This window comes from Rutidosis leptorrhynchoides, chromosome 4 (assembly GCF_046630445.1).
Source record: "Rutidosis leptorrhynchoides isolate AG116_Rl617_1_P2 chromosome 4, CSIRO_AGI_Rlap_v1, whole genome shotgun sequence".
In the NCBI taxonomy this organism is placed as follows: Eukaryota; Viridiplantae; Streptophyta; class Magnoliopsida; order Asterales; family Asteraceae; genus Rutidosis; species Rutidosis leptorrhynchoides.
The window spans coordinates 540478346-540488769 of record NC_092336.1 but is presented as its reverse complement, the minus strand read 5'-3'; the positions used below and the strand labels follow the sequence as shown (position 1 = coordinate 540488769).

General features: G+C 36.6%; 1 protein-coding gene across 2 annotated transcripts; it reads right to left on the bottom strand.

Annotated features, from left to right (window-relative positions):
* Positions 1-749: 749 nt before the first annotated feature.
* LOC139839645 (probable protein phosphatase 2C 60) lies at positions 750-8993 on the bottom strand. Of its 2 annotated transcripts, none has more exons than XM_071829768.1 (7): positions 8655-8993; positions 8416-8537; positions 7894-8309; positions 6526-6893; positions 6181-6417; positions 5958-6080; positions 750-1713 (listed from the first exon to the last, which is right to left on the bottom strand). In XM_071829768.1, the coding sequence occupies exons 3-7, from the start codon at positions 8210-8212 to the stop codon at positions 1591-1593; spliced, it is 1170 nt and encodes a 389-aa protein (XP_071685869.1). In that variant the 5' UTR covers positions 8213-8309; positions 8416-8537; positions 8655-8993; the 3' UTR covers positions 750-1590. The 2 variants fall into 2 exon arrangements, with proteins under 2 accessions (XP_071685869.1, XP_071685870.1); XM_071829769.1 differs by lacking the exon at positions 750-1713 and adding an exon at positions 2893-5334.
* Between the last annotated feature and the right edge of the window lie 1431 nt (positions 8994-10424).

Below are 10424 nucleotides of genomic sequence, written 5' to 3'. Positions count from 1 at the left end.
CCATAAATATGCAACCTAACTCAAGTCATTTTTCGGAATCTTAACAATTAGAGTTTTGAAACAAATCTTCTTATCAATTATCCCTTATAACAATCTAACAATTTCGAAAAGGTATTGATTATTTGCAGTAGCCATAAACTAACTCATTTCGAAAAGGTATTGGTTAAACTTTCCGATTTTTGATTTCGTTTAATACTATGATTGATTTGGTGACATCATTTTCAAAAGATTGGTATACGTTGTTTGCTACACTATTAATTTTACTGTTAATATTTTTCTTCCAATGTAGCAATGTATCACAGTGGTTTTTAACCGACCCCGTAAAATCACGGGTCACTGACACTAAATTCTTTTTGTACTACAAAATAAAAATTTTTAATGTTTGCCCCAGCTGTTAATGCAAAATTTAATAAGCTTTTGCATCCGTCATTGAGTTCAAGTTCCGCCACTACCGCCTACATCACATCATGTACACACAACAAGAGAGGCATAAAATACTTAAAATAGTTATGTCAGAAGTGTAGGACAAACTCACAAAAGTGAAGTGATGGACTTGTGATAAGAAAGAGGAGTCAAACTTTCATATTTTCAATTAACCCCTTTAGGTACTACTATCGTTTTATTCATTTCCCTACACATTAAATTCACTTAACCTTTAAAATATTGTCTTTTTTTTTCTTCTAAAAAACTTCGAACTTTATAAAAATTCGAGATCTTCACCAAATAAATGAACACTCGCAACAAAGATACAAATAAAGGTAGCAAGGCCCACAAAGACTAAATTAAACTCTATAACCCTAAACTCAAACTAGCGAAACGTAGAATCAACCAAAATAACGAAATAACAATCAATTAAATAAGAGAAATAATTAACAATCCTATATACCAAAAAAATGAGGGAAACGAAACGAATCATCACATGTCTTCAACGTTAAAATTTCGTAACTCTTCCCCGTGAACTTTCTTTATCTTAAGTTTCCTCTTCTCTTTTTGTTTTGGAAGTGCCTTTGAATTAAGCCGTTTGCCTTTCACCCTAATACAACCATCAAGATCTTTAGCCACCTCCTAAAAAAATAGTGTGTTTACCCGATAAAGTTCCCCCACCTAAGCCCAAAAAGAAACCGGCCCGTCAGAACAGCCACGACCCAAATCTTCCACACGGCCTATCTTCAAGCCCTCTCTACTTTGACCCAAATTGACATGATAAACACCCACTTTAGTCAATAGATTGTTGTCTGGTTGTGGATCATGAACATCATTCACCACCGTTAACTCAGGCACACGATCTGAAACACAGTCTACGCCATCCTTCTCGATAATCTCTGAATCAACAACATGATCAACAAGACGTATACTACGAACTCATTTGGGAAAGCCTTGAGAAACAAGAGTCGCTTGAACTTTTTCTAACGAAAACGTAACCGAGGGTGACCGAACTAAACCCAAACTTGTTTTACCTATAGAATTACCCCCTATGAAGTTGCCACCCGCCTTTGAACCCGTAATCACCAGAGAGGAAAACCAAATTTCAATATTCCCAACAACAAAATCGACATCACCAAGAGCAGCGTGCTCGGACTGCATTGCAAGTCACGACAGATCAACAGTACCAACACCACCTCCAATAGCAGTAGCAGAAGGGTCAATCGGATCAACCGTGTGAACAAGAGTACCTCCCGAATGTGCCCCCGAGAAAACAGAATCATTTGAAGCCTGCACAAAGTCATAAGCAAAATTATCTATCGGCAATCTCTCCATAATCGACACGTTTGAACTTCGTTGATCCAAATGTGGCAGTTAACAAGTGAATAAGAGATTAACGCCACCTGGACAAGTTCATGAATATGTTTTGAGTAGGTAGTTTCAACAAAAGCAAATGAAGAACCTATGCTTGACATATCGGACGAAGGTTGAACCACCTTCACCACCACACCCACAATGCTAGCAATTTTAAATTCTCGCTGGAAACAAACTTGGCAGGAAAACCACGTTATTCGTCCCAAACATACCTGAAAAAATGTCTACCGATAGAGAAAAAGGAACCACCATCTCGAAAACGAACCCCGAACGATTCGCAAGAATGTTGGAATAAGTAACCAAATTGGCGCAATCCATAACCCCAACAACGTACCCATCTTTATGAAATTCGAAATAAACGCTTTGCAATTGAGTAAACTTTATCCTCCACTAGAGGAGCAAAATCAACAATGAGCATACATCAATCTAAACATTCAACAAAGGAACGATTTGGTGCAAGTGAAACACTTGAACGAGGATGAAAACCATGGTTAGAGTGGCCTCTACCACGTCGAATAGGTCACCCAATAAAGATAGGTTTTTCGAAGACATTCGAGCTGTTTATCTCATTGATCGCCGAAGCAGTATCAACATCTTGTTCAAACGAAATAAACGCGAATTGGCAGAACGACCACGATTTGATCTCCTTAATCGTGCCAAACTTACCAAATGCATCATTGAGCATATTGTGAGAATTCCTTTCCAGTTGGCCGATAAATATGGAATCACCCACATGTGGATCTGTGGGGAGTTGAATCGAGTTATCCACGTGAGCAGGTTCGTCAAAAGACATGTAAAGGAAGGGTTTTATAGCTAATTGAAACTGAAATTGAAGGAAAAGAAACACCACAACCGAAAAAGTTGGGTGAGATTTGATATTGGCCGAAAAAATCAAATCATCCGTTTAGAGTCGTTGGGCGTAGTTCCGAAGTCAAAGCACAAAATATAGTTCTTTTCAAATGTCGAATGTATAATCAAATAATGCACCCAATGAGTCCCATATTGAATGTTCCATGCTAACTTCTAATTATTTTTACACAGTTTTAATTATAAACTTTTATGTTTATTTTATTTAATATTAAATTGTTATTGTTATACTAATGAAAACATATGTAAAATTCAAATCTATTCATATACCCTTCGTCAAATATCATATCATATATAAAAAAACGTAAAATTAAAGTTGTTCAAGAATACCTTTCATCAACTATCATATCATATCATATATAAAAACGTAAAATTAAAGTTGGAAAAGAATGCCTATGAAAAAATAAAAGTTCAAAGAAACACATAGTTGGAGGAGCAACATTATGAAATACACCACTGCAAAACCTTCAAACACAGAAGGAAATACACCAAAACACAACTAATTGGAGGAGCAACATTATGAAAACTATGAAAACCGTTTTAATGAGCGCGATTTATATCGAGTTACAATTCTATTACATGCAGTACGTTATGATTTAAGAATAATTGTTAATTTGAGTAAGAAAACCAAAAGAAAAAGGCAAGATATATGTTGGGTGGAGAGATTATGTTTGACCGACAGTCTAACCAAGTTATGTGAAAAGTCTCAAACTCATTGAAACTCATGTTATATTTTGTCGTTACATTTATATTTTAAATTCTTTTAGAAAATATTTTATTATTATGGATGGACTAATTAATTAATTAAACAATAATCAGGAGTATGTAATTATTTAAAGTGTGCTTAAGAGTTACAATTGATGCAACTTTAGGTGTGCTTCTAAACGGAAGTTTTACCTTTTTTATATTACTCCGCACATTACTACTCATTTTCAACCACTAGGTAAAACCAGAAAAATGTAAACTTACTCTATTAAACAAAAAGTTAAATGATGCAGAATCGGGCAACAATTTTGGGTTTGCATGGATGGGGCCTCGGAATTATTTGACTGAAAGATTGGGTAAATTTGGGTCCGAACAAATGAATCAAGTTAGTGGGTTGCAAAATAATTTTATTGGGCCACATGAGGATCAAGTAGGGATAGGATAGTAGACGTGTTGGCTAAGGAAACAAGAGAAGAAGTCGGCTAGATCGGAGTTAAAATTCAAGAGCTAAATTCAATAAGGATTTTGATATTTTAAATTTTTATTTTCATGTTTATCTACTCCATATTTATTTATCTATTCCGTATTATTTTATTTAGTATTTATATCCATGTATTAGCTTTGCAAAACTCAGTTTTTGATTGATATTGTCTACGTGAAATAAAAGAAAGCCTTGTGGGTTTTTTTTGTCTATCAACCGAGAAGGTTGTTGTTTCTGCTAAACCGTGAAGGTTAGCACATCTAGGTTCAAACCGAGAAGGTTGAACTATCTATCCATTCTTTATTTTAGCCATCGATCCTTCATTCCGCATTATGTGGTATCAGATTCCAGGCATGGCTAACATCATCTACCGAGGTGACTATAGCAGATACGCCGAACGAGGCAGTTATACTGATCCAACAGATGCTGAAATCGAGCGTTTGCGACGAAGAATAGTAAAATTAGAACGGGGCCGACATCATAAATATGATGAACGCTATGCTTCGTATCAAACAGAGAACCGGTGGGAAAGTATGAATCCATTCGCCGATGCGCCGAGCGGATTCAAACAAGACCTTCATGATGATCCCTTCCAGACCAATGGTATGAAGGTTGAACAACTTTTTAATCTGGAATACGTTCCGGAACCTATTGTAGATGAAGATTCCGAACCCATCTATGATACGGATGGTGAGGATGAAGAGCCTATCTATGATATAGATAGTGAAAAGGACGTGGAAGTGAAGACAGAAAACATGGGTGTCTTGGTTGGGCCATATTTTCGTAGCGAGATGGCAATTGACAATCATGCAAATTTTCTGAATTTTGAAGATGTTGATGTTAATTTGAGAAACGAGTTACAAAACATTTGTGTAATTCTTGAGGATCGGATGGATGTTTCATCCATTGATGTTGTAGACTCGAGGACGAGTCTTTTCGAAGAAGGGGATGATGATGCAGAATCGGGCAACAATTTTGGGTTTGCATGGATGGGGCCTCGGAATTATTTGACTGAAAGATTGGGTAAATTTGGGTCCGAACAAATGAATCAAGTTAGTGGGTTGCAAAATAATTTTATTGGGCCACATGAGGATCAAGTAGGGATAGGATAGTAGACGTGTTGGCTAAGGAAACAAGAGAAGAAGTCAGCTAGATCGGAGTTAAAATTCAAGAGCTAAATTCAATAAGGATTTTGATATTTTAAATTTTTATTTTCATGTTTATCTACTCCATATTTATTTATCTATTCCGTATTATTTTATTTAGTATTTATATCCATGTATTAGCTTTGCAAAACTCAGTTTTTGATTGATATTGTCTACGTGAAATAAAAGAAAGCCTTGTGGGTTTTTTTTGTCTATCAACCGAGAAGGTTGTTTCTGCTAAACCGTGAAGGTTAGCACATCCAGGTTCAAACCGAGAAGGTTGAACTATCTATCCATTCTTTATTTTAGCCATCGATCCTTCATTCCGCATTATTAAATCTAGACATGAATAAGGATTTTATGTTTAAAATACCGCCCAAAAAGGGACTATACGATATTACTTGTATGTGTGAAGTTCAAGTATTAGCTATCCAACTTAAAAGGTTACAGCGTATACACTAAACAATTGATTTTTGCTCAATCCAGCCGGTTAACCATGGTGCACCAGGGTTGCCTGGTTTTACCATTAACAAGAAACTGCCCCCATCTATCTATTCAACATCAGGGGCAACGTTTTGTTGTTTCAAAATATGTGTATCGGCAGGGACATGTTAGCCCTGTGTTGACTTTGACTTTGTCAACATCAGGGGCAACGTTTTGAGCCAAGAAACCACAGTGCACCAGGGCGGTTGGTTTGACCAGTCACCAGAACCTACCTTGGCTTTCTTTGTTTCTTCTGGGGGCATTCGCTATTCACACTGAGACATAGAACTGAAAAGTGAAATTAGAGAGGGATATAGAGGATGGTTCTATATACGTATAGTGACGGATAGATCATCAGGTGGGGCCAGGAGCAAGTGTGTTTGAGGGCAGGCTTACTCCTGCTCCTTTAACGGATATGTTAGGGGTTCTAAACGAGCTGGCCCTACTCATGAGGTTGAGTCAAGAAAAAGGACAATCACCGTGATGTCATCGTGAAAATGACGTCGGACCCCACGATCAATCTTTTTTAAGTCGGAGTATCTCATTTCCCTCTTCTTTGCTGCTTCCTGCAATGCAACTTTAACTAATCTTTTGGCACTTCCCTGCATCAATAGATGCGAGATTAGGTAAGACAAAAAAGTATTTTTGAAAGGGTAAAATGGTCATTTTTTTTTTGTTGAGGTGGTGAGTTAAGCATCTTACAGTGTGGGGGTGATTTTGGACAATATCAACAGCTTGTTGGTTAGTAAGGTGCTCCCAAAGGCCATCTGAAGCAAATATAACAAATTGATCATGTGGCTGCAACTGGTGCGCCGATACGGACGGATCTGAGCTCAATATTGGTCTTTTAAAGGGTTCACGAAGGCGGAACTTGGCGTATAAAGGTGCCCGATTGAATTCGGCCTTTTTTAAGTAAACATCACCAATTGATCTCGAAATCTGCATAGAAAACATAGATTTTGAGACTCAATGATAGAGTCAAATCTATACTTATCTACACAATTGTTCACGGTTATCATAACAATTGTTGACTAAGAGAATAATTACCTGTATCAGGCCTTTTACACGCCACACGTTATGCTTCAAAACTACAATTTCTGAGTCATCTGGATGTGTTGAATGTAACTCCTGCCTTACAGACTCTATACACGCATTGTGTTCAGCTGAGAGCTGAATCGCAAGAACTTCCCCAGTTGCCTTCACAAGCCTTCCCAAAACAGCTCTAGAATCTCCAAGATTGGCAACGTATAGGGTTCCATTGCATACAACTCCAACGAGGCAACATGATCCAACGGCTGCTATTTGTGGGTTCATTGGCCATTGTTTGGAAACAAGAGAGAGGAAACCATCTTCTGTTGCTTGAAAAGCCTTCTTTATTACCTCTACCGACATTGACTGATTTTCAGAAGTAAACCCTAAAGGAAATGAAGTAATCCAAATTCAGTATTTCAATAAACACATAAGAATACATGTTGACTTCTGAGGTCAACCAAGGTATGCCCTAATTTAAACTGCTTGCCCTTTGCTACAAAGGCAACACAAAGTGTCTTGTATTATTATCAAAGGTTTAGGGTTTTCTGTTATCAGTCAGTTACGCTTTACATCATATTTGAACTATAGTACTCTGTACATCCTTTTACACATTGACAAACTGGTTGTTTACCCTGTCAATTTTTATAGAACCAAACAAATACAAATAATACAATAAAATAAAATTCATGACAAAGAAAGCTTTCACTTGAAGTAATTGCAAGAAGAAGAATCAACATGCGAACTTAAGAGCAAAAACATTGTGCTTATTTAAAAACTTATATTTGTGGGTTCCATGAATGGTGTGAGGACAAGTGAGCATGGGTCCACAAAATGAAGAAATAAGAACAGAAGAATTGGTCAACATGAATGGATCAAAAGCCAATGAAACAAGTTACCGTTGGCAAAAAAAGGTAGACGGTTTTCCATGTTCGGGCTACCCAGGAGGGCGAGTAATCCGACCCATACTCTGTTGTACGCAACCCAGCATGATTTTCCTGGCCACCACAAAATATTCGGCCTAGAAAGGATTCGAACCTGAGACTTCTTGCAAGGAACTCAGGGCCCAATGACTAATCTAAGTTACCATTGGCATATGTTCCAATTTTCTTGGCCAAAAGAGAACATAATTGCTAAAAAAATTCCAATAACGTCACTCAAAAGAGGAACAAAATAAGCCTCCAATCACAAAGATTCAGAGCCACATGGCTCACCAGAATTACAAATTCCGATTCTTGTAGAAAGTTACCATTTGCATATCTAAACTAATCCAACATTTCTTGATGTTCTAGTTCACAGCTTATATATTTTGGTATTTAAACAAAGAACACCCTGTGTAGTTGCATGTAATGAATGTAAAAAGTTCATGATTGGGTGGTGACTTACTCTTGAGATGTTGAAAGAGGTTATTGTTAATAAACCGTGACGTCTCAGGACCACCATGCCCATCATATACTCCTACAAACGTACCATGCGGTCCCGATTCTTGCAAACTCAAACACCCTGATTCAAGTTGACTCTGATCTTCTAATAAATTATTCGCTTGAACTACCGACATTGAGAAATCTCCATTAAAATGTTGTCCTGTATCCTTATACCATAATAATCCATCTTGACGACCACCCGAATCAGAACCATTGTGAACATGACGGTCGGACCGTGGCCGGAAACAGGCCCACAAAAAGTTCATGAACCCAGATAGCATGCCTCATCTCATGAAAACCCCTTTTCGAGTTATCCGCATTTGATCAAGATTCAAGACTAACTTATGCACCTCAAATCAACCCTCAGTCTCTAAAACCCTACAGTGTAAAATAGATACAAACATAAACACAAATGCTTTATGCAACAATAACAATTATAAAGTGTAGTAAATATGCAAGTAAAATTTGTCTGTCAAAGTGTTACCAAGTAAAAGTTCCCAATCTTATGCAACAAATGAAGCCTTAATCTCTTTGAATCAACAATAAGATATGTTGTTAACACAATTAACCAATAAATTGGTCAAAATACCAAGAGAATAGTCAAACCTATAGCAGAATCCAGAAGGTGAGCAAATTAGTCAAATACAGAGTATTACTTATAAATACAAAAACCCTAATTAGATGAATTACGGAGTAGTTCAATAGCTGAAAGTTGTGAATTACCTTTAAAGTAGAAAGGTGAAGAAGATCTGAAGGTGAAACAATTAGATCTGCATATCAAAATTAAAACTGTAGCTTGATAAGTACGTGTATCGGACAGCAGTTGTTTGATGACGATCGTGAAACTGAAGATTGATATGTGAGTGAGTTTATGAGAGTGATAAACGCAATTGAAATCAATCGATAGCTTAAGGACAGTAGAGCAGCGTACCAATAGTTTAGATTACAGATATGTATCTATCAATATCAGTATCATATAAATAGATACACATAGATATAAATAGATACAGATTTATATAGTAAGAGAGAGAGATATAAAGGAAGAAAGAGCACTTATCAAAAGGGAGGGACAAAGAGTGAAAGAGAGAGAAGAGATTATCAACTAGATATGTGTGTGTATATATCTGTATATACGTATATGCGTATACGTATACGTATACGTATATGTTTTATAGTAATTTAATGTATGTATCGATAGAGATGGTTAGCTGTAAAGGACGTGCACTTGACATCGAGACAAGTGGCAGTGGCACCAACACCTTACGATGTGGTCCACCCTTCATAAGAATTTCTATCACAAATCGAAACCATAACTTGTTTCGCAAGTTTGTCAAAATAATGCATGGTGAACTTTATGACGGTAAATGTATTTTTTAGTGCTTTATGAATTCAAACTTCTTACTTCCATTTGCAACTTAAGTGAAAAAGTCACTATCTCCACTCAAAATAGACGCTATGCTTACATGGAAGTAACTAATTTCATGAGAGGTTATGAGTGAAACAAGGTGATCGATCGTTCAGGGCTCATAATTTTTAAGAGCCCAACTTTTTATATGTATAGACACAATTAGAGATTTGAGAAACATGAGTAATATAAAAACATAATTGAAGTAGTGAATATGAAACACAGTAGGCTCAAAAACAACAACCAAATGCCCCACCAAAAAAATGAAATCAAAGTCCACTAGCACTCTATCAAGGCTTGGAGAACTTTTTAAAGAAAAACTTATATTTACATTACCATATATACTAACAGCCAAAAGTTATGAATATTACTATTCGCACGCTTTAGTCATGTAGCGACCCGACCAAAACCGTTATTGACGGCGCCGACTACTTAGGTCCCGTTACGTGGTCGTAGTCCCTATATGAGACTCGTTTGACCAAAATTATGTCGCATTCATTTGAAAAGTACAAGACTTACAAGTTTAGTTTACAAAACCGTTCGACAACAAGTCTAAGTTTACAAAAGTCATAAAGTATAAATGAAATAACTTGCGACATAATTAGTTTAAAAACACAGTTGCTATAAATAGCGTAAGTATGTAAACAAAAGTTTGAATCCAAAGGTGCTATCACTAGCGTATGTATGTATGTATCTTGACTCCAAGCAAATAATCAGAGTGTATGCATGTATGCTTGACCCCAAGCAAGTATGAGTGTACGCGGAAGCATGTATCAAATAGCCAAGTATGAACCTGAGAAACATATAGAAAACTGTCAACGAAAAACGTTGGTGAAATCATAGGTGTATTTGTAAACGTTATATTTTGAACCACAATAGTTTGTATAGATGATTATCCAAATCGTATTTATTCCGAAGAATGTAGTTTGTATTGCGAGCACCCAATTACCAAAGCTTAACTGAATCTTCCCTCTGAATTTTGAATATAGTGTTAGAACATACACTATGCACGTTGAAATTATATTTCATCCACTAACGGTAGCGAACCGTCTGAATGAGGGTTCGTTAAACCCGTATGGCCATACAAC